The following is a 22926-nucleotide window of genomic DNA, read 5'->3' on the forward strand; positions in this document are numbered from 1 at the left end:
TCCTGCTGCCCCGGCGGCAGAGCAGAGCAGAGCTCACGGCGTGATGGAAGGGATACTCTCTTGTCTTGTGAGCTGGCCTTCTTCTGTTCAGCCTGAGTTTTGGATCGAGTTCCCCAGCTCCAAACTTCATTTCTCTCGTCTCCACCTGTATGGAGATGGAGATCGACGCCCGTGTATACTATTATAAAATTCTTTTTCTATGTATTCTTCTCTTGTGCGATATGTACAAACTGGTCATTTGTTGCCAAGGAAGCCTACTATTACTAAAGTTTTGTCGTCTCCTTTTTTTTGAGGGCACTAAAGTTTTGTCTTCTGTGCACGTGGCAATGTGAGATTTGGGTTCGATACTCATACTTTGTGGAGGGACAAAATCTGCCTTCATCGTGGATTTCACTAAAACAGTCCTAGGTGATATTTGCACAGTAACAATGTGCTTCATGACTTTTAATGAAATCCGCATCGCAATGCAGCCAACGACATGTATAAGTTCAAAGTAACAATGTGCTTCATGGTAGTATTTGCATGTGCAACAATCGCAATTTATTGATAGGTACAATACACATATATATACTATACAGGTAGTACTTATGCTCGCTAAAGGTACTCTTGGAGCAAAAATTGCGAAGTAGCCCATGCTTGTCTCAAAATCACTGCATAGAACTACTACTTGTTTTTTAAAGAAGACATTTTGCTCGCATGAACTTTTGCTTTTGTGGAATAGTCCTCCTGCAGCTCCGTACATCCAATCTTATATTTCTGGATCCACCTTTAGTTTCTATGTGGTGCATGCCTATGTACAACCCTACAACTGTGCCTTAGATTTATATGAAGGTTTCAAAACTATGGTCAATTCATCTTATCGTGAAAAACTCTCTGTAGTATTTTTCGGTGACAAAGTCTCCTTTTAAATTGAGTTTGCACAAATTTGCATATTGGCCCAAGTTTATAAAACTAGATTAACTTTGTAGATATTTCTTTAAATTGACTATTTTACGATACTGAGGCTTTGCATAGAAAACAAAATCGTATTCCATCATGAATCTTTTCTACATTCAAACAATTTATAAGTGATATATGCTCGATAAATATGCATACTATGTTTCAAATTAGAGTAATGATAAAAGCCAATACTTGCATGCAGCATAGAGGATGCACATGCACCCACACGAGAAGAAAAACGACTTCAGTGCCATGATACCTCGATCAAGACTACAAGAGGATCCACGTGACATGGATCCTCAGGCGAAAACCATGTTAATTTTTGGGAAATGTATATATACGTCTAAATAATTTGAGTTCTAAGAGAAAAATACTGACTGATTAGGTTAATCAGACTATTTATATTTGAAATAAAGAAAAGACACCGCATGGTAGATCTACATGCATGCTTTTATCATCATGGCTACGGTACCATGTGTTGCCAATACCTTTATCCATACTAGGGCGAATATCAAAGTTATCGGGTCATGTTTCTCTTTCATGGAATGTTTTGAGATTGGCATGGAAATATTTGAGTTGCATCCAAGATCATGACTATAATTATCCTTTGTTCTTGTTGCATCTTGCAAAAATTGTGGATAATATCTGTATTATTTGTCCACCGTACCATCTTTCACTGATTTGATCTAACTCCGAGGTCACAGTTGCATGGGGACATATGTCCCTACTCAATTTTTCTTGTTTTAGCAGATTTGGTTGTTTGTCTCAAAGGGCGGCTGAAGATCTTTTCTTTCCTTCTCTAGTGTTTTTTTGGCAAATTGTACAATCTGTTTCTTTGTAACCTCGCCCCGTCTATGGTTTAAACCTTTCTTTTTAATCTAGCAGCAGCTCTCCTGCTGACTCGTTAAAAAAAAACTGCAACAACACTCGGTTTTTAAGCTATAACTCCCCTCACCACTTCGTAACACATGGTTTATTAATGATGATATGTAAAATTGTGTTAAAATATACATAGTAAAATTTACATGTACAACTCTAATATCTTGCTCCCTAGTGTAATTATGCATTAAATTTAGTTCTTGGAAAAATACATATCTAATTCATCTTTAAGTACCTATAAAATTGTATTATGGATATCTGACAAAGCTAGTGTACTCACATACACATATTCAGATGCATTTCTTATTGTTTTCATTTTGAATTCTCTCTGTGCATATTTTGCATATTGTTATAGATCCGAAGGACCCGTGTACAATTCATTTTGTTATAAATTGAAAGGACTAGATGAAGTCAAATACAAAGTTATGCCAATGTTTTATTGAAATAACTGTTGAATACATCCGGTTTCAATTTTCATTATTTATTTTTTTGGTTTTTTGTCTTATAGGATTAATATGTAAGATAAATTATAATTGTCATGCTTGATATGATGTGTTCCATAGTTATTCTCTACAACTTTTACAAATAACTTTTACCTATATTCAGACTAGTTAGGATAATATGGTAGAAAATAAGTTAAGATTAAATCTATATTGATCATCATGTTCAATATACATCTAGATGTAGGTCAGTTTAACACCGTAACTTAAAAAATGTTTGAACTATCCAAAGTTAGGGGGTGTTGCTAAACTTTAGGAACTCCATTTTCGTCCCTAAACCTCCAAACACCCCTGCTTATTTGGACTAAACTCTAGCCCATAAGGATAAGCAAATAAGCCACCAAGGGGTTGCTTATGGGGGCTAAAGTGCACCCTGGACATCCTCTGCCCTCATTAATTGCTTGTCCGTTTCCCTTTCCCCCACCCCTCCCGCACCCCTCCGTCACACCCACCCATTCCCATTTTTTTGCCTCCAGTCGCCGCCACCAACCTCCTTCCTGGTTCCCCCCTCTCACATCCTCTCGCCATCCCCTTCGGCGTGGCGCGGCATGGCGCGCGCACGGGCTAGCGGTGGTGCAAACAGCAAGTGGCGAGTGGCACGCGCGTGCGCATGGGCGAAGGCGCGGCGTGGCCACTGCCCGGCCAAGGCGGGGCCTTTGGCCGCAGCGTTGCGCGGGCGTGCAGGCATGGGGCTTGCCTCGGCTGCGGCACGGCCGTGGCGGCGTGCGGGACACTGGCGACCCGGGTCCACGGCGGCCAGCGGCAACGCGGCGATGGCGGCGGCCTACTGACTATGCTACTCTACCGAGGAGAAAAGAGCAGGGAGAGGTAAGCGGCTCACGGCAGCGCGACGGTGGCGAGCGGCGCGACGATGACTTCGGGCGGCGCTCTGGGCGGCGGCTCCAGCTCCCCTTCCACGAACGGCCTCCCTCTTCCTTCAGCTCCTTCTCCTCTCCTCTTCCTCCCTTCTCATCTATTCCCCTTCCTCCCCACGGCCCTCTCCTTCCTCTCTCACGTGTTGGCGGCGGCGGATGGGCGGCTCCCGAAGAGGATGGCGAGGGGTGGGCAATGTGGTCATTGTACAGAGCATTAAATACTGTTTAGCCCCTAAAACTAAACAGGGGGATTAAACTTAAATCTCTCAAAATAAGCAAGTTAAATCCTCGAAATAAGCAAGCTTGGCAAACCAAACAGCCCTTAGCACGAGTGCTCTTGAGCTTTACCGGAACAACCCTGCTTTGCTTAACCACGTCAGGAGTACAAGTCAACATCCCACGATCCAGAAAGCCAACCGGAAAACACACGGCCTTCAGATCCAATCCACCCTACCTCGGAGACCCGTTAACCCGCTTTGCTACCTCTCCACTCCCCCTCTCCGCCTCGTCGCCCCTGCAGGCCCGCATTCGCAAATCTCCCCACCTCTCCCCGCGCGGCGCCTGCACCTCCCCCCGGTCCGGCGGCGAGAGGCCACCGCCCGCGCAGCGCCGCTCCTCGCGCTCCCACCCAGCTCCCCCGCTCCGCGAACCCTAGAAGCACCGCCTCCCACGGCTGCGCCTCCGCACGCCGCCCTCCTCGCGTCGCCGCCCCCGCCGTAGCCGTCGCGGGCGCCACCATGGTACGTGCACGTGCCTCTCTCTCGTCCTTCTCACCCTCGTCACCAGCTCCCGCCTCGCTTCTCCGCCGCCGCGAGCGCGAGATCGCGCACGTTGGGCTGTGGGCCGTTCGTGTCGGCGCGGCGGCGAGATCCGCGGCGGGGCTGGTCGGAATCCGCGTGGATCTGGCGGTTTCCGGCGTTGCGTACTGACGTTATTGCCTTTTTTTTCTACCTGTGGTGGTGGTGGGCGGGTGATGGGCGTGCTGCGGCAGCCGCTCCGGTTGGATATCAAGGTAATGTCGCGACACTTCTCTCTCGGATCCGTTTGGTTTTCTGCTTCGCGGTTTGTCTCGGCGGTAAATGCGTTTTTGGGTCGTTTCGCTGATGGTGGTTGTCGGTTTCGTTGGATCAGAGGAAGCTCGCGCAGAGGTCGGAGAGGGTCAAGTCCGTGGATCTGCATCCGACAGAGCCATGGTGAGTGTCTGGTTCCCGTGTACAGAAATACTGTGTGAATTATGAGTGCTTCGACCAAGCCACAGCTAATCGCATTATTGTTATTATGTGGTGTAATGCAGGATTTTGTCAAGTCTGTACTCCGGGAGCGTTTGCATCTGGAACTACCAAACGCAGGTAGGTGGTTGTTCATGCTTCACAGTAGCTTATGTCTCTGCTTTTCTACTAAATCTGGTCGGGAGATGAACGTTTTATGCTATGATGATGACTATCCATTACTTGTATATTGCGTTCACTATAGAAATCAAGGCACAGGCATTTAGGGTGTATGCAATAATGAACTTTGCAATATGCTAGCGATAGAGAGGAAGGGAGGGATAACTGATTACATAAAACCCATAAAGGAAAGATTTATTGGCATCTGAAAAAAGAAAGTCTAATGTTCTCAAGGCAAAAGTAACTAGCACCTGCCTGACGGTTTCTGAGATGGACAGGTGTTAGTTGCATACGACAAGCTTATAACTAACTTGTAAAGGGTTGACAGATTACATATGGTAAATAAGAAAAAGGTAAACACAAGAATAGGCACCAGTATTGGAATGTAGAAAAGAGAAGCATGCACTTTGTAGGTTTATTATTTGGAAGGGAGAAAAAAGACAAGTGAAATGCAACTACTTTTTAAAATTAGAAGTATTACCTGTAGTTTTGTCGTTAAACTTGAGATGATGAATTTGTATTAATTTATCCGCAGACAATGGTGAAATCATTTGAAGTCACGGATTTACCAGGTATGCTCGCCCAACTTTCTGCTTGCTTCTCTTCCCTGATATTCTGCATCATGCTAATATACCCATGCTAATTTCAGTTCGATCAGCCAAATTCATTGCACGAAAGCAATGGGTAGTTGCTGGTGCCGATGATATGTTCATCCGTGTGTACAATTACAATACAATGGATAAGGTCAAGGTTTTTGAAGCTCATACTGACTACATTAGGTGTGTGGCTGTTCATCCCACCCAGCCTTTTGTTCTGTCATCTTCCGATGACATGCTGATTAAGCTATGGGATTGGGATAAAGGCTGGGTGTGCACTCAAATCTTTGAGGGGCATTCTCACTATGTGATGCAAGTCACATTTAACCCAAAAGATACCAACACTTTTGCTAGTGCTTCCCTTGATCGCACAATAAAGGTTTGTCTTATCTCCCTTTCGTAAATTTTGGTTGGCCAAAATCTGTGTATTATTGTCTCTATCTTTTTCTTTGCTTGATCACGATATCCTAATCTCTTTTTAATTTCAGATATGGAGTCTTGGTTCCCCTGACCCTAACTTTACACTAGATGGCCATTCAAAAGGTGTGAACTGTGTTGATTACTTCACTGGTGGTGATCGACCGTACTTAATTACTGGCTCTGATGATCAGACTGCAAAGGTTTGTTATATGCACTGAATTGTACTCCTATGAGCGTGTATGTACATTGTGGTGATGTTATTGGTCAAATCAGGTTTGGGATTACCAAACAAAGAGCTGCGTTCAAACACTTGAAGGACATGCACATAATGTGTCTGCTGTATGTTTCCATCCGGAGCTACCTATAATAATTACCGGCTCAGAGGATGGGACGGTTCGAATGTGGCACTCTACCACCTACAGGTATTGCTTCTCATCTAGTTAATGCCCCAGATGCCTGCCACTTGCCTATAAATGCAAGTGTGCCGTTGTTTTGAGTCCAAATCTGGCAGTCGCTAAAGTTTATCGGCAATTTTAATGATAAGACTTTCTTATGTTGTTTAATTTGAGGCTGAACTTGGTTGGGACAAAAGGCACTAAAATTTGTTATTGTTCGTCTGAGGTTTAAACTTGTGACATACTGACATCACATCACTAGGTTCTAGAGGGTTAGAGCTTAATTCTTGATTTGTTGATTACAGCAGCAGCAGATTTTGTTACTTCAGATTGAATTCATGGGCTTAAACTAATATCTATGTTTGGCTCTATGTAGTCACATCCTGTACTGACCAGACTAAGTTGTGATTTTGTTGTCCTGCATATGTACTTGAAGATTGATTTATTTCTTCTGTGGTATACCTTCAATTATCACAGCCTTGTATGTTTAAATAAATGTAGAAAAATGTTTAGTGCCAGGTTACACTTACACATGTTAGTTTTCTATTACAATGTAGTCCTCTACCAGTTGGAATGGGATACATACAGATAAAACAATGCAACTAGAAGTAGGGGCGAATGATAGAGTTGCGTGATATTAGCCCTGTCTTGATTGGTAGCAGAGCTTGTTGTAGTGGTTGAGCTTTAAACAATCATGACATGTACGACAAGAATATTTTATCCAAAAACTTTTAGCTCATTTAACAAAGAAGTGTTGAGAAAAGAGATTTTTGGAGCTGTGCTTCCTCCTGCAGTGTTGAGAAAAGGAACTCTTAGATTTACCATTTTCTGCTGAATTGGTGTAATTATAAAATCCCTTGAATTCTCAGTTTCTCATATCGAATTATGGTACTGCTATTTGACGCCAAAACTCAGAACATATATGGAAAATAACTGCTTTCTGCTTATGATTTAGATTAATAGTAATGTTGTAAATTAGCTACTGTATATGCATATTCATAGGTGGAATTGAATATCAAACACAATCCTGTTTCTATGCTTTGTGAAGCATCTAGTGCATTTTTCCCCTTATGAACAAGGAATAACAATTTGCTTGATACTTTTACAGGCTTGAGAACACTCTTAACTATGGCCTTGAACGAGTTTGGGCTTTAGGATACATGAAGGGGTCAAGAAGGTATGCTCCCTCCCTCCCTGAACTGTCATGATGATACTGAGCATCATGTCTTATAATATATTATCAAAGCTCCACTCAAACCACATGTCCCAGTCATGCTGCATACGTTGTATTTTTCACATTTCCTTCTCAATTGTCTGCTGGAAATAAGTATTTAGCATACTTTTTTTTTCTGTATCCCGTACCCATATGTTGTGACAATAAAATTATTTGTCTGCGTAACTGTTTGTTTGAGAATTTTCTCTCAATGAAACATTGTGACCCTTTCATTTAACTTGTTTTTTCCCCTTCAAAATGTTGAGTTCATGATATGGAGTGTTTTAATTTGTGTAGGGTCGTAATCGGATATGATGAAGGGACAATAATGATAAAAATTGGCCGTGAAGTTCCTGTTGCTAGCATGGACAGCAGTGGAAAAATCATATGGGCAAAGCATAATGAAATCCAAACAGTTAATATCAAGAGTGTTGGTGCGGACAATGAGGTTTGTTCACCATGCTATTGTGCTGTAAACTTCTTAAGTTCATTATAAGCTTTCTCTGTGGTCCTTAGCTGTTTCATTCTTCAGATAGCGGACGGTGATCGGTTACCATTGGCCGTGAAGGAGTTGGGAAGCTGTGACCTGTACCCACAAGTATGTTTACTTTTTATAGAATGAAAGCATACTTCATCGTGATATTATTTGATCACTAGTCAACTAGATGCTTGAAAATTAATTCTAATTTTCTTTGCAATCTTTATACTGAAGACTTGGTAATGCATCATCATTGTAATAATCATGTTATGGTAATACATCATTTCATCATGCATCCAAAATATTTATACTTTGAAGTAGTGCATCCAAATATTTATGTTTATGCTTCCCATGTGTATATTTATATGTATGGAGATTCTGTTACCTTCATTTGTTTCAATATAATTAAATTAAGCTCAAATGCAAAAATGGAATGCACGTGGTTCATAGTGGTAACTCATTTGGGGAACTGATGTTTTTGTTTTGAACTTGGTGGGATCACAAAAATGCCTATGGGTTACGGCAGATTCTTTTGAACAATGCTAAATGTTTGAACTATCATGGATTTGTTTTCTTGTTGGAACATGTGATACATATCTTTTTGAGCTGGTTTACATTTGCAAGTTACTTATATTGATATTTGTTTCAGACCTTAAGGCACAATCCAAATGGGAGATTTGTTGTTGTATGTGGAGATGGAGAGTACATAATATACACAGCATTAGCATGGAGAAACAGATCTTTTGGGTCTGCACTTGAATTTGTTTGGTCAACTGATGGAGAATATGCAGTCAGAGAAAGCACCTCCAGGATAAAGATATACAGTAAAAATTTCCAGGTTTTTTCTCTATATAACTTGTTTCACTTTTCTCCTCTACTTTGTTTAGTTACTCTAGTTCTCTACACTGACATAAGTTTATCTCTGACAACCACCCACTGAGGTGGATATTACACCATGTCTAACATCCATGTTATGATTGTGGGTTCACTGGTGAATCATAACCATGAAAGATAATCTTGAAATGTTTGCCCAATCGGCCCTCATATTCAATCTGTGGCCTAGTATTTGCTACAATGAATTATAGAAGTTTTAAATTAATTGTCTTTTACTAAAATAAAATAAACTGTACTATAGTTTGTGGTAGCTCCCTTTTTGTTAAGTAATGTGCAATGTAAGAAGGTATTTAATATGTATTTACTGTACTGCTTCAGATCAAGTTGCTTAATGAACATTTGCTAACCAGCATACTATGCTCAGTGCATCATTCTCTTCTGCTATGGTTTCCTGAAACATAGTCTGATAACTGGAGCTGGCCATTTCAGGAGAAGAAAAGTATAAGGCCGTCATTTTCCGCAGAACGCATATTTGGCGGAGTGTTACTTGCTATGTGTACAAATGACTTCATTTGCTTCTATGACTGGGCGGAATGCAGGTTAATACGCCGGATTGATGTCAATGTGAAGGTAACTCAATTTGTTGCCTCATGGATTCAAACCTGTTGTTACATGTATGCCATTGGAATGTTATGCAACTGAAAATATCTGTTTTCTTTGTTGTAGAATCTTTACTGGGCTGACAGTGGCGATTTAGTAACAATTGCAAGTGACACATCATTCTACATTCTGAAGTATAATGTGAGTTCTGCTATTAACTTAATTGCCTACGTTCAGTTGTTCTTTCTGTTATGTTCTCAGCTTATATACTCTTTTTAAACATAAAATTATTAGCAACAGAAACTCTACATTTGAATTTGAAGTTACAAAACAATTGTATTATTTTGTTAAATGTAAATGTACTAACACAGAAGTAACTTTTTGGCTTCTAGAGGGATGTAGTTTCATCTCATTTGGATGGAGGGGGTTCAGTTGGTGAGGAAGGTGTCGAAGATGCCTTTGAACTGCTTCATGAGATCAATGAACGTGTCCGGACTGGGCTATGGGTTGGTGATTGTTTCATCTACAATAATTCTTCATGGAGGCTTAATTACTGTGTAGGAGGAGAGGTGAGTGTTTCCATCACGTGGAAAGACAATTCTTAAATATCTTTTTAGTTAGATCATTTGTTGTTAGAGCTAAAAGCTATATCATGTCATAACCATTTCGTGTGTTACAGGTCACAACCTTATTTCACTTGGATCGGCCAATGTATTTATTAGGATATCTTGCAAACCAAAGCCGTGTTTATCTTATCGATAAGCAATTTAAGTGAGTTCATCGTTGTGTTCTCTAATATTCTCTTGCAGTTTCCAACTTTCCATGCACAATTTCTGTGGCTAATGTAATTTTTATTGCAGTGTTGTTGGGTATACCTTACTCCTTAGTTTGATCGAGTATAAAACACTTGTAATGCGTGGGGATTTTGACCGTGCAAATGATGTTTTATCTTCTATACCAAAGGAGCAATATGACAGGTGACCAATGTTCAACTAACTGTTGTACTCGTCAATTTAGGTTTAGCACATAAACATAATCATTTATTTCTTTCTCTCTCCTTTTATTTTGGCAGTGTGGCACGTTTCTTGGAATCACGGGGAATGTTGGAGGAAGCCCTTGAGATTGCAACAGACACTAATTACAGATTTGACCTGGCTGTGCAGCTTGGTCAACTTGAAATTGCGAAGGCATAGTTGCTTTCTATGTTCAATTTTTTTAGAAAGTATCATTTTCCATTTTTCTTATAATAGTTGCTTTGCAGGCGATTGCTACTGAGGTTCAAAGTGAGTCCAAGTGGAAGCAGCTAGGGGAGTTAGCTATGTCAACTGGAAAGGTACAGCTAGTGTGTGTGTGTCCTGTTTGATACAATGCTTAGCCCACTGCTTGCCCACTCGTCTTACATGTCATACATCTTTTTGCAGCTTGATATGGCAGAAGAGTGTCTGCTACATGCTATGGATCTCAGTGGTTTGTTGCTTTTGTACTCATCTCTTGGGGATGCTGACGGTATTACAAAATTGGCATCTGTAGCTAAAGAACAAGGAAAGAACAATGTTTCTTTCCTTTGTTTCTTCATGCTAGGAAAATTGGAAGAATGCCTTCAACTGTTAATAGAAAGGTATAGCTAGGCAGTGGGCAAGACTGTCCTGCTTGATATAATGCTTAGCCCTTATTTTATATTGATCATCTACCATCCCTTGTACAGCAACCGTATTCCGGAAGCAGCATTGATGGCAAGATCTTATCTTCCTAGCAAAGTCCCTGAGATTGTGGCATTATGGAAAAAAGATCTCCAAAAGGTCTTCTATCCTACGAATCTCCTTTGCTTTCGTTCTACGCAGTTTTATGCTAAATCTTTCAGCAGATCTTCATTATGTTAACTTGATCTTAGTGCGTGTATCTCCTTAGCATAAACTGTCACTTTTTCTTATGTTACACATTCAAGTATTATAATGTTTTAGCATAACTATGGTACAGTGTACTTGTGGTGTTTATTCTTAATTCACTCATAAAGGGTGCTTTCGAATTTGACAAGCAAAATGTGCCAGATAATCTTAATACACTAAATTCAGGATGGTTATGTATTATGCTAGAAAATAACTAAAATCATGTATTATATTTACCTCAGTCTTCAAATTGCAGGGGCTTACTATTTGTTCCATTTGCTTTTTAGGTAAACCCAAAAGCAGCAGAGTCATTGGCTGATCCTAACGAGTACCCGAACTTATTTGATGACTGGCAAATTGCTCTCAACGTAGAAGCTACTGTTGCACCCAAAAGGTTTTTGTTATTTCTATCTTCATATAGCTCTATCCTTTTGTCAAGTTGTCCCTGGTACCTCTTCCATGCATCGGATGAGGGTTTAGATTTGGCTTTAATTGGGTTCATTTGATGAAAATCGGAATTGATGCCAATACTCGTATCTTTTCCCAAGCTATCATTTTTATCGATGATCTCACTCAAAAAAAATGTTTGAATAGGGGTATCTATCCACCGGCAGAGGAATACATGAATTATGCTGAAAGGTCAAATGAGAGTCTAGTGGAAGCTTTCAAAAATATGCATGTAGATGAAGAGGTGCTGCCAGATGATAATGAAGATACTGTTCATGAGGTACTACCATGACTCTTACCGAAATAGGTTATGTTTTTCATTCAATTATTGACTGGTTGATTCAACTATTATTATTAGTTGAGAGGTTAGATGGTTTTGTGATGTTACTTTGCATCTTGTTTAATGTCTATTTATCTGTTGTATAACATGACGAATACCAATAATGCAATACTAGTTTGATATTGAAAATAGACCAAGTACTCGTGTGCATATTATAGTTGTAACTGAACCTGTTTGTTTTGGAACTTGTGGAGTTTCACATCATTGCTTGCTAGTGGAACATTCTACATGGTTTCCTTTTATGCTTAAAAATCAGCAAGCAGAGTTTTTGAATTTTATCAATCTGAAAAACTCCAAGCTTCTTACACTGTAAGACTACTCTCCTGTTAGTGTGGTTAAGGTGTATGTTTGAGTTCAGTACCAGTTAGTTGATCTATATTTCTAAAGTTCTGTGTGAGCTCAAAACTTTAACTATTTTTCATTCGTTCAGGTTTTTGGTTATTTTGCTGCAACTACTTGCTTCAATTGCTACTATTCTTGCAAAACTGAGAACACTAATCCTTGTTCTACAGGTAGTTGAGGATGGTGGAGTAGAAGAGAGTCAAGAAGATGCTGTTGAGGTTGATGCTGAGGATGACGTAGTAGAAGAGAGTCAAGACGATGGCGTTGAGGTTGAGGCTGAGGGTTCAACTGATGGTGCTGTCCTTGTGAATGGAAATAGTAGTGAGGAACAGTGGGGTACGAAAAATGAAGAACCATCAGCATAAAAGCTGTAGTTGAGCAAGTGTACAGTCCTAAATACCTTATTTTTCCTGGTCTTCCCTCCCAGTGCACCAGTGATCTTAGGAAACTCCTGCTGGGTGATCTGTTCTGGATGTATCCTTCAGTTGCCCTTGTCCTTAGCAGTATGGCAGTTCAGGGAGTTTTGATCAAGATAAAATTCCATTAATTTTATTATGGGATTAGGTCAAACTTTTTAGAAAAATGTCCTGCATTTGTCTTCCCTTGGAGTGTTGTACTTAAAATGGTCCTGTTTCTGTAACTAGTGGCTAATTTCTTGCTACCTTTAACCTGATTGATTGTGTGAAATATGTATACACATATATAGTAAATGAACTATGAGTCTTTGATAGGCAAACTATAATGAGATAGAATTTGTTTTTTTTCAACCGAAGTGGTAGAGGTAGTGCATATTCTTGTAGTGGTGTTAATTTGGTTGTCAGGTCATTTTTGTTAGCATTTGTGTTTGCTAACAGTACAATTCGATAAAAATGTTTCTAATGGATGTCTTCTTGTTGCAGTGCTGACACCTGAGCAATAGTGGATCAATGGGACAGCAACTTTGCTTCAATGGTTTAGTTGTAAAGGTGAAATAGTATTCCAAGTATACAGTGAGTCATTTAGCACAGAACCCTTTTGAGTTGTTAAATCTATAATTTTTGGTTGTAGGTTGCTGACTGTTACCGACATGAAAGCCATTTTTCTCCAAGCACTGGACACACCCTAGGATTGGCTTGTCCCCTTACCAAGTTGGACCACAATTAATCAGCACTTCATCGTTGTGCCCGATAGGAAATTTTGTGCTTCCTTTTTTACATATAGATCAGATCTTTAGGTTTTGCAGATGTTTTATAGCGTACCGACTGATATTCTGTTTCACCGAGATTTGATGAGTGGCAATCGGAGGAGTGATATTTTACAAGGTACATAGGGTAGTAGCTTGTCGAATTGAGAATGTTTTATCTGTGATGTATATTGGACTTGGGAGCTGTGTATCATTGTGTTTTACCTCTGCAATGGTAGCGAATAAGTTTACACCTGGTGGTTTTCTGGTAGCCTGTGTTTATAGTTGTCTTAGTTAAATAATCGCGCTTTGTCTGTGAGCTTTCAGAATTTTGTGCCCATCGTCATGCTCATAGTCGTGCGGCTTACTCCTAGTCTCCCCAGAAAAGTGTTTCGGTTGAATTGTATTGTGTAGAAAGATGCAAAGTGGGGTTTGGACAGCGGAATTGGACTAAGGACGAGCAGTGCTACAATTGTTGCAAATTGGGCCGATATGGGCTATCAAATTTTGCTTGGAGCCGATTTGGGCATACATGGGCTATCAATTTTTTATTTTTTATTTTACGTATTTACATAAATAAATAGGCGATCCAAAAATTTGGATAAATAGACTTTTGCCGTCGGATCAACCGGCGGTAACGGGCTACCGTCGTCTCAACCGGCGGTAAGAGAAGGTACCGTCAGGTGACACAGCGCTTGCTTACCGCCCTCTGATCCGGCAGGCGGCACATCGTTTGCAGCGGCATGTGGGACGAGACTGTTACCACCGTTCCATCCGGGGTAACAACTTTCTGTCGGAGGAGAGGGTGGTAGCAGGCCCCGCCAATTCAAACGGCAACAGCTGGGTAGCTACCGCCGGCTAATTTGGCTGTAGCTCCCCCGCGCCTTGCGGTCGGCCTCGGGCGCACACGCAAGGCATTTGCTCTGCCCAGCACCAGAACTGAGCGAGCGAGAGGAGGGAGCCGAGGGAGCGCTCGGGATAGAGGAGGAAGGGAGGGAAGGAGGAAAGGGAGGGAGGAGAAGAAGGAGGGAGGGAGGGAGGAGAGGAGAGGAGGGGAGGGGAGTAGGGTGGAGATTGAAACCCGGTTCTTCGCTTCGTTTGAGGTATTATTACTAATCCCCTAGTTTAGATTAGCTCGTAGTTGGTAGATGTAGTGGTTGTTGCAGTAGCTATAGAAATGGTGTAGTGTTAATTAGTAGATGAAATCTAGGTGTTGATATGAGACATAGAAAAATATAGGTTAGTCGGTGTAGTGGATTTAGTTTAGATATTTAGGTTATAGTAAAATTAGTTTGTTGATTTATTTAGATAAATTTAAGAAGAATATTATTCGCAATGCAAGAGCTATACAAAGTATAGGTATTCAGATGTAGTTGTTTTAGGGATAGTTGAAATTATTAGATTTAGTTACAATTTTTGTTCATGTCGTGCATATCTTTATATATGTTTTCGGAATGTAGGGGTGTTTAGGGTTAGTTAAATTTAGTAATATTTAGTAATTGTCTATGTTAATGTCGTGTATATTGACCGGGTAAAATAAAATGAATTTGTTCATATTTTTAGATAACTCTAAAATTCTTATTATTGGCAATGCTCGAGTTAGATGTTTCTACCGTATATTGAAATGTATGTGCTGTTGGAGTTACTTAAATTAAGTACATGAGTGTAATTTCCACTGTTTGTGTCATGTATATTGAATAGGTATGTCGAAAAGTTTATTTTTCCAAGTGTTCTATGGTCGAAGGAGGTTAGATATGGTCCAGAAGGGGTAGATTTGTCTGAGTTTTAGTCATTTTGTAAGAATTTACCAAGAGCAAGAGGACTTGAGCTTCAATATGCAACTGGTTATTTAAGGCTTTCGATCTTGATAGAGATCAAGTGGAGCTGTCTGTTAGGGCTGTAGTGAGGAGATAGCCTGACATAAATTTTTAGAAGTTTATGTCGTTTGAAGGAACCCAGAACTACCGAGCCTATGTAAATGGTTGTACTAAGCGCGGTTTACCGCTCATATTGTTTGTTGAAGTATTTAGGAAGATTGGGTCTAGCAGTTAGATGGAAGAAGAAGTGGGAGGTCCTGAAGTTAGAGCCGATATCTAGTATTTCTCAGGATGATTGAACATGACAAGGTACTGAGCACGTAGGGGCGCAATGCATCCCTCGACGACTTCCCTCTGGAGGACAGGACTAACTACGTCCCTCCAAACTTCCTTAGGCCTTATGACGACTGCCATGATGCGTGGTCAATGTATCACCATGACGTGTCTTATGTCGTCCAGCTGTATGATGGCTACGGTGATGGAAGCCAACGTTTCTTTTGATGCCCGTATGGCTTGATGAGTGAAGTTATTTCTTCTTTACTCTTCCTAAGCTTCTCGTGCTACAAACTAACACCACGTTCAGTCTTATCTCGATGAAGCAAATTGCCGCTATACCAAGTGGGTTGATCCATCACTTCCTAAGCCAACCCAAGAGTACATCCACTACCTCAAGTGCAAGATCTTTGACCTCGAACGTAAGATCGAGGACCTTCAATCCGAAGTTGATGCAAATTCTTGGGCGGTTAACATCGCAGGTGACTTGATTTGTACCAATTTATGGTGCAAGTGCCCCTACCACCACAACATGGATCGCCCCCCGTCTCCATCATCCTCTAGGGGTGCTGGCTACTATGGAGTTGGGCCCTCCCAGCTCTCGCAAAGCCAGTCTACAAGCAAGTAGACATGACTCTTCCCCGGCTATTTTAATTACCTAAGGTATGCTAGATTTACCAACGGCACTGGTTTAGGATAGCATTCGTACCGTACCGCACGTACCACTACAATCTATAACAAATTGTTCACACTAGAGTTGTTGTTGTTCATATGTTGTGCACGAATTGCGTTTCTATCTGCTGTAATCTCGCTGGAAATAACTATGTATCTAATGACCAGGAGTTAATTCATTTTCAATTATTTTCTCGAATCTCTCTACCTCTCTCAAATTACGAAGTTTCATATTGCAACTAAAAGTGATATTTCTAAATATTTAGTGCTTCCAATGTAACTACATATTTTTTTAAATATCAGACAAAATTACACAAAAAAAATTAATAAAAAAACAGGGTCATAGCCGGTTGAAACGGCTATAGCTGCCAACACACATAAAAACCAAACCGCTGATGGGAGGAGCTACCTACCGCCGTTTGAAATGGCGGTACCTACATCCAACGCAATCCAGAGCTCCAACCGCCGTTTCAAATGGACCGTCAGAACCGGCGGCAGAGATCTATTTCTGCAAATTTTTCGATCGATTATTTATTTCTGCAAAATCATAAAAGAAAAAATAAAAAATAAAAATATTCTTCCATTATGTAAACCCGTACATTCAAATAACTTGCTAGCTGGACATGGCCATATGGACCGGACAAAGCAGCCGTATGCCAGTTCCATTATAAATATCCACATTCCACCGATACAAATACAATTTGAAATATTTCCATTAAATTCCGCGGAAAATATCTTTAAAGCTTCCAGAAATTAATGGTAACTTCACAGTATTGCTATATAAATCACAAAATTGATTGATCACAATTATACACCTGATCGAGTATACAGTCCGATATTGTCATCCACAGTATATTGAATAGCCAACTGCACTAGAAACGACATGCTGAGCTAATAATAGATCCGATACTGTCCAAGATAACAAACGAATACGAAATATACAAACTATGCCATACAAGCAGAATGTGGCGGGCACAAAATATACAAGGAATGGGGATGCATGCAGCTTACGCCCTCCAAAACAGAGTTACATTTGATCATTGACCCAATGTAAACAAGTACAACGGATTACGCCCAACAAAATACACAACCGGTTGTATGAAACACATTCTCTTGAGGGTTTCGATGCATGTTCGTCCTGCTATGTGCTGCAAACCCTTGGTCTGGAGATGAAAGAGCAGGTATTTCCACATTTGATAGTTCTTTTATCCAAACGGATTGCTACCCCCAACGGAGCCGTAAGGTGGGGTGCTTGGCTGGGGGTATCTGGGTGGAGCTTGCTGATCAAAACCCATGTTGAAGGAACCCAGACCTTGTTGCCTGTAATGTCACAGGTCAGACATCAGGGTTGAAACCAGAAAATATAGGACGGTGTGTCTAGGGACAGGTCTATGTTTCTATTTTTAAGCAGGTTCCTTTTTATGCATGCCATACCAGGGATGTGATAGAAGTATAGAACAATTCAATAATTAGACAACATATTTGCACAGTCTAACACTGCATATTTCAACTTTAGAAGATGTAGTAAAGAAGTATTTACTCACGCTGCATGCATGCTATTCGGTGGTTGCTGGGGCATGCTGTTTGGAACTTGTTGCATCATGAAATGGCCTGAATTGAGACACAAATTAGCACAGCAAGCAAAAAGATTGGTAACCAAGTGCAAGGATGTGATGGGGATATGTGCAATTACTTGGAGGTGCAGCTGACTGATAGAGCTGGTGAGTTTGCTGTGGAGGAACACCAAAGCTAGAGGTGCCAAGTAAGGTTTGGGGAGTAGTGCCTGCTGATGCTCCTAGTGGCCCAGATAGAGGCTGCCCACATATACAACAAAAAGTGATATATTAATGGGAACAAGTAACAAAGATGTTAAGAAAATAAGCATGCAGAATATGGAAAAAGATCCCAATCGAAAATAGATACTTTAATCATACCATAGGAGCTTGAATTGGAACTGGATCATTCACAAGATCAAAAGGGTTTGAAGCTTTCACTGGTTGGGGTTGGGGTTGGGGTTGGGGTTGGGGTTGAGGTTGGGGATATGCATGTTGCGGATATACAGGTTGTTGATATGTAGGTTGAGGAAATGCTGCCTGAGGATATGCTTGCATTCCCTGAAACTGGAAGAGCAATCCTTATGTAAGATAAAAGAAATAATACAAACTTAGGTGCATAATATAATATATAAGACATGAGAATGACATATATACCACTCCGGCAGGATATTGCATGCCGTATCCCATTCCAAATTGGGGAGCTCTCTGCCAACCGGGCATCATTGGAGTTGATGTTGGATATAGTGCAGTAAAGATATCCTGTGACATGTTTAGTCTGTCAAGTATGCGCAAATGACTTTGTCGAAAGGCATGGTGTCAGATCCATCAGCATATCATTTGCTTTCTACAACATTTTTCAAACAGAAGATACTTATACACTTGTCTTCAATTGACAATTAGATAATGATCTTGCAAATGAACCCATGTTATAATAAAAAAAGAGAACAAAAGTGCACCAACATATATGGATTAACAAGCATTTCTGGTCATTCAAAGTGCTACTTTACAGAAACCAAAGGTTCAAAGCAATAACTGTGATGATTTTGCCACCTAATCACGGCTTGAACATTTTTCAAAAAATCTATTAACTACTTTCTTCCCGCATAATTTATCAGCCAACCCAGGTAGTGCATTGAAGCACATCAAAGCAAAAGGAAAAAAAAATTAAACCTGGCCTGACCATGGCATGAATTGTTCTACAAAACTGCAATTATATCAGAACATTATAAGCCCACATGACAGTTACTCACTTTGAACTGAAATCTAACTTCTGAAATATGTCTTGATAGTGCATTTATTTGGTATTATATTATAGATTCTTATATATTTTCTATAAACTTGATCAAGGTTTGAGATGTCCGTCTAATGACAAAACTAAAACGACCTAAATTTTGGATGAGGAAGTAACGCATTAAATGTATTACATGGAATCAAGAAATAGCTCGATAATGTGAGAAGGTACAAACACAAAGTTAGTCACGTATGGCATACCGCTGGAAGTTCTTTCCTGCCACTGGATTTACTGTCATTAGAAGATGCTGCTCCTTGAATACCACTGGTTCCTTGTGGATTTGCAGTTACTTGAGATGGGAGTCCAGCTGTAGGGGCAGCAAGAGGAGATTGTTGAACTGAAGATCCTTGGTTGGACATCACTGTTGAGGCCTGAGAAAGGAAATAAGCGAAAACTATTCTTTTTAGGAAAAAGGGATGAGTGTATACACCTTGAGGTTCTTATGCAAATATAAGTACCTGGTTGCCTGAGATTCCAAAGGGCGCATCAAACAAGTTATGCGACTGGTCTACAATGGATGGGTGTCCTCCATCATTCACTTTCAAAGTGGGATCATTTGAAGCTGGAAAAGCTGACACATTGGTTGCAGAAGGTGCTTCAGAGAATGACAGTTGCGCAAGTGCAGACTCAAGTGGATTTGCACTGCTGGTTGTTTGTGGCGTTTGTTGTTGGCCAAAAGCATCAAAAGATGCCCAGTCACCACCACTCACAGAAGGAGCACTATTCCCTTTATCAAGAACAGGCTGTGGTGCAGGTGCATTAACAGGATGCTGTTGAGTCGTAGAGGCTGGCTGTGGTGGTGGTGCAGGTGCAGTAGGTTCAGGATCTGCACTAAAATCAATTAAACTCACTGCATTTGCGACCTTCACTGGTTCTGAAGTCCCCTCAGAAGAAGCAATGCTGCTGGCACTAGACATCGTCTGCATTATGAACATGCAAGAGGAACAATAAGATCTCTTTAATTGAATTCCAGCTTAGAAAGAACACACACCCAATAATATGCTGATATTTTTTTTGAGTAACATAATATGTTGATATTTCGAGAGAATCCAAAAGCAATGTCTAAAAGAATGGAAATGCCAGGAGTGACAAGTACAACCTTTGCTAGTGGTGGAGGATCAATTGCTCTGGTTCCATTTGGCTTTGGAGGATCAATTGGTCTGGCTACAATTGGCTTTGGAGGATCAATTGGTCTGGCTACAATTGGCTTTGGAGGTTCAGTAGCTGGCTTTGAAGGCTCACCAACCCGAAGTTGAGGAGCATTGTCACCCAGTATATCCCTCACTGGCCGCACAACAGGACCAGAACCATCTGCTTCTTTCTGAAAGTCTGGAGACCCACTATCTGGCTTCCTTGGTTCGGAAAACCTGCGGTCCTCAAACCTTTGAACTGGAGTTGTTTTTCCAGATCTATCATCGACAACCTCAAAGTAGCGAGGACTTTTCTTATAGTCATTTTGGTCATAGCCAGGACTACGATCTCCATAGGAATATCTGGAGTTTCTGTCATCACTCCGTCCACTATAACTCCTACGGTCAGAGTAACTTCCATTTGGTGGACTTCTTGAACCACCCCAATTCCCATCAGATCTCCTATTTTCACTATACTCGTCCTTGTCATCCTGAAAGATGATAATCAATCAGTACAGTGAATTTAGAAGAGAATAAATTTGCGAGAACAGGGATTGGTTACTGAGGAGAAACAGTAAGGAACCAGGATCACCTTTCCCCTCGGTGGCCTATCGGCACTTCTTTCTCCTGTGAATCTCCGTTCCACATACGCATGCTTAATGAAATTTCTCAATTTATCAGCATTACTGAGACCAAAAGAACCGTGTCATACTTCCAAATACAAAGTAGAGAGGTTGTGACCTAAAATAAGGAATTACTAAAAAAAGAAGGTAACCTGCTGTCAGGGTATCCATTGCGTTGAGGATCCCATTCCTTAAAAAATACTTCTCTAGCACGCTACAGGTCAAGCAAAACCGATGTCATAAATAAAAGACATGAATTGATAAAAAGCTAGAAAAACAGATAAAAGAAGACTTACCTCATTTCCTCCTTCTTGAAGAGCAGTAACTTCTTGTGCGGTAAATTTGGCCATGGAAACTGATTTCACTCGATGCGTGAACTCCCGACTAGAAGGAAAAAGCAATTGGTTTATTAAGAAAAGGAGCAACATGTTTCAATTGGGAACTGCCGGACTGATGGGCCCATTAGTGCCCTCCATCAAACCAAACATGATTAAACAAAAAGGAAGGGGAGGCTAGAAGGCTTGGTCATCTAAACTGAAAGAGGACTGAATAAGAAACTTACTGTGCTCCACTGCAATTGGTACAGATGAACGTCCAGAAATTTGTGCAGACATATTGTGGTCCCTGTTCAAATCACCATATACATATCAGCATTCTTTTTCTGAGTGGGACAGTAGTGATGTCCTAATACATTAATACTATTCTGACATAAAAGCAAGATACGTACAGAAGGTCCTCCAGAACCAATACACTTTTAAGTGGACAAGGTAAGCGAATCAGTACAAAATGAGGAAACAAGATAGACAATTTATTCAGCAGTTAAAACTTGTTAGTTCACTTTACAAAGCACACGGAGCATAAGAAGATACTAATGAGTTCACAAATGGCAGGTGTTTTGAGATCTTTGACTCACATATTAGTTTGTTTTCTAACACCATTCATGTGCCACACAGGTGCATGCACTATGAAGTATGAACTCGGCAAATTATATTAACAAAATGACATGCTATCGACTTATCAATGAAACTTCCTTAATATATATTCTCTAAAATTTATGTCCTTTTTCATTTATAAGGAGGTATTTACTTCTCATTTTTGCTTATAAAGTCACGAGGCCCTAAATATGATAGAAGATCAATGTTTTGTTTCCCAAACATAACGGAATACAAGTACTGACACCTCATGCCTCAAGCGCAACTTCTGCATTCGACTGCATTGCTAGGTATCGACGCAAAGAAGCGGTTCTCTGAGCCGGCCCGGGTTCAAGTCGCGGCACAATCTTCTAAAGACAAAATCAGGGGGAAGTCTCTCCCCTTGGTCTGAGTTTTTTTTAAGGTATCGACGCGGAGGCACGAACAATACATCCTTCATAATTAATAGGTCAAATTCCCATTAACTATTGACTCGCTGTACTAGTCTCAGGTCCAAAATCATCATGGAAATAAAACAAAAAATCATAACGGTTACATATCTTGCAGGCAGCGAAACAATGTTGCTTGACTACGACAACGCCACAACAATGAAGCTAATCCTTGTCTCCTGCATCAAGGCTACATTTATTCCATTTCAGAAGGGCCTGAATCTTAAGCAACCCAATAAAACGCTGCCCTCCAGACAAAATCGAAACCTCACGGTATGCTGTTCGTGCACCATTCCTAGCAGCAAGCAACGAAGCATTGCAGTGGATGAAGCCGAGCCAAGCCAAGCCAAGCGAGCTCAAAAAAAAAAAAGCAACCGTCCACCTTCTAGCTTCCCATCCCCAAAAGGCCAAAAACCCGTCCACATTTAGCAAGCGAGCTCGAGAAATCCGGGCGAGGGACTCACCAAATTGTTGCAGTTGATGCAGCGCTTGTTGGCGGGCAGCTTGAGCAGGCCCCGTATGATCCGCTCGTGCCTCTCGTCCTCTTTGACCCGGCTCGCCATCGCCGCCGGATCGCCCCGCGCGCCCCCCAGACCCTGAGAACCCACAGCCGAGCAAACGAAATCACACCAAACCCCACACCGAAATGCCCCGAGATCCGGCGAGAACCCCCGCCAGATCCGTCCGCGAATCACCGTAGCCAAATCGACCCACCTGCGGACGGGTGCGCCCTCCCTCCTCGGCGCGCGCGCGGGCGGGGAGCCGAGCGAGCGCGAGATCCCGCGCGCCCGTGCTGAGGCCGAGGCGAGGCGACGAGGCGGTGGCAGCGGCGAGCGAAAAGGCTCGCCTCTTTTGTTTGCTGCTGCGTTGCTTCGCTGCGCGTGTAATTAACAGGGGAGAAAAAAAAAGT

At 41.2% G+C, this 22926-nt stretch overlaps 2 protein-coding genes across 3 annotated transcripts; one reads left to right on the plus strand and one right to left on the minus strand.

Annotated features, from left to right (window-relative positions):
- Window positions 1-3690: 3690 nt before the first annotated feature.
- LOC101780561 (coatomer subunit beta'-2) lies at window positions 3691-13565 on the plus strand. 2 transcript variants are annotated; one of them, XR_214432.4, is made up of 26 exons: window positions 3691-3933; window positions 4185-4205; window positions 4325-4386; window positions 4488-4542; window positions 5117-5153; window positions 5231-5556; window positions 5666-5797; window positions 5871-6019; window positions 7101-7169; window positions 7503-7653; window positions 7738-7803; window positions 8333-8521; window positions 9007-9147; window positions 9244-9318; window positions 9510-9686; window positions 9797-9888; window positions 9978-10094; window positions 10190-10304; window positions 10379-10450; window positions 10539-10735; window positions 10823-10916; window positions 11291-11397; window positions 11598-11730; window positions 12303-12516; window positions 13032-13097; window positions 13180-13565. XR_214432.4 is itself a non-coding variant. In XM_004951428.4 (26 exons), exons 1-25 carry the CDS (start codon window positions 3931-3933, stop codon window positions 13049-13051), a joined length of 2766 nt encoding a protein of 921 aa, XP_004951485.1. In that variant the 5' UTR covers window positions 3691-3930; the 3' UTR covers window positions 13052-13097; window positions 13180-13565. The 2 variants fall into 2 exon arrangements, 1 of the variants encoding a protein (XP_004951485.1); XM_004951428.4 differs by having other exon boundaries at window positions 12303-12468.
- A 3244-nt stretch (window positions 13566-16809) lies between these two features.
- On the minus strand, window positions 16810-22926 carry LOC101781376 (probable ADP-ribosylation factor GTPase-activating protein AGD14). The gene is made up of 14 exons (XM_004951429.4): window positions 22731-22926; window positions 22481-22612; window positions 21219-21280; window positions 20953-21040; window positions 20809-20870; window positions 20626-20719; window positions 20003-20524; window positions 19362-19823; window positions 19104-19274; window positions 18267-18371; window positions 17991-18176; window positions 17750-17870; window positions 17601-17667; window positions 16810-17376 (listed from the first exon to the last, which is right to left on the minus strand). Exons 2-14 carry the CDS (start codon window positions 22577-22579, stop codon window positions 17262-17264), a joined length of 2154 nt encoding a protein of 717 aa, XP_004951486.1. The 5' UTR covers window positions 22580-22612; window positions 22731-22926; the 3' UTR covers window positions 16810-17261.

The sequence above is a fragment of the Setaria italica genome, chromosome I (assembly GCF_000263155.2).
Source record: "Setaria italica strain Yugu1 chromosome I, Setaria_italica_v2.0, whole genome shotgun sequence".
Lineage (NCBI taxonomy): Eukaryota > Viridiplantae > Streptophyta > Magnoliopsida > Poales > Poaceae > Setaria > Setaria italica.

Excerpts from the sequence above, each read along its gene's own strand:
- LOC101780561 (XM_004951428.4), top strand. Across the intron at positions 7,804-8,332 it reads GCTGTGACCTGTACCCACAA|ACCTTAAGGCACAATCCAAA; the intron begins GTATGTTTACTT and ends TATTTGTTTCAG. Across the intron at positions 8,522-9,006 it reads TATACAGTAAAAATTTCCAG|GAGAAGAAAAGTATAAGGCC; the intron begins GTTTTTTCTCTA and ends TGGCCATTTCAG.
- LOC101781376 (XM_004951429.4), bottom strand. The coding sequence starts at position 22,579 with ATGGCGAGCCGGGTCAAAGAGGACGAGAGGCACGAGCGGATCATACGG. Across the intron at positions 18,372-19,103 it reads GCAGGAAAGAACTTCCAGCG|GATATCTTTACTGCACTATA; the intron begins GTATGCCATACG and ends AACATGTCACAG. Across the intron at positions 17,871-17,990 it reads TTCCAATTCAAGCTCCTATG|CCTCTATCTGGGCCACTAGG; the intron begins GTATGATTAAAG and ends ATATGTGGGCAG.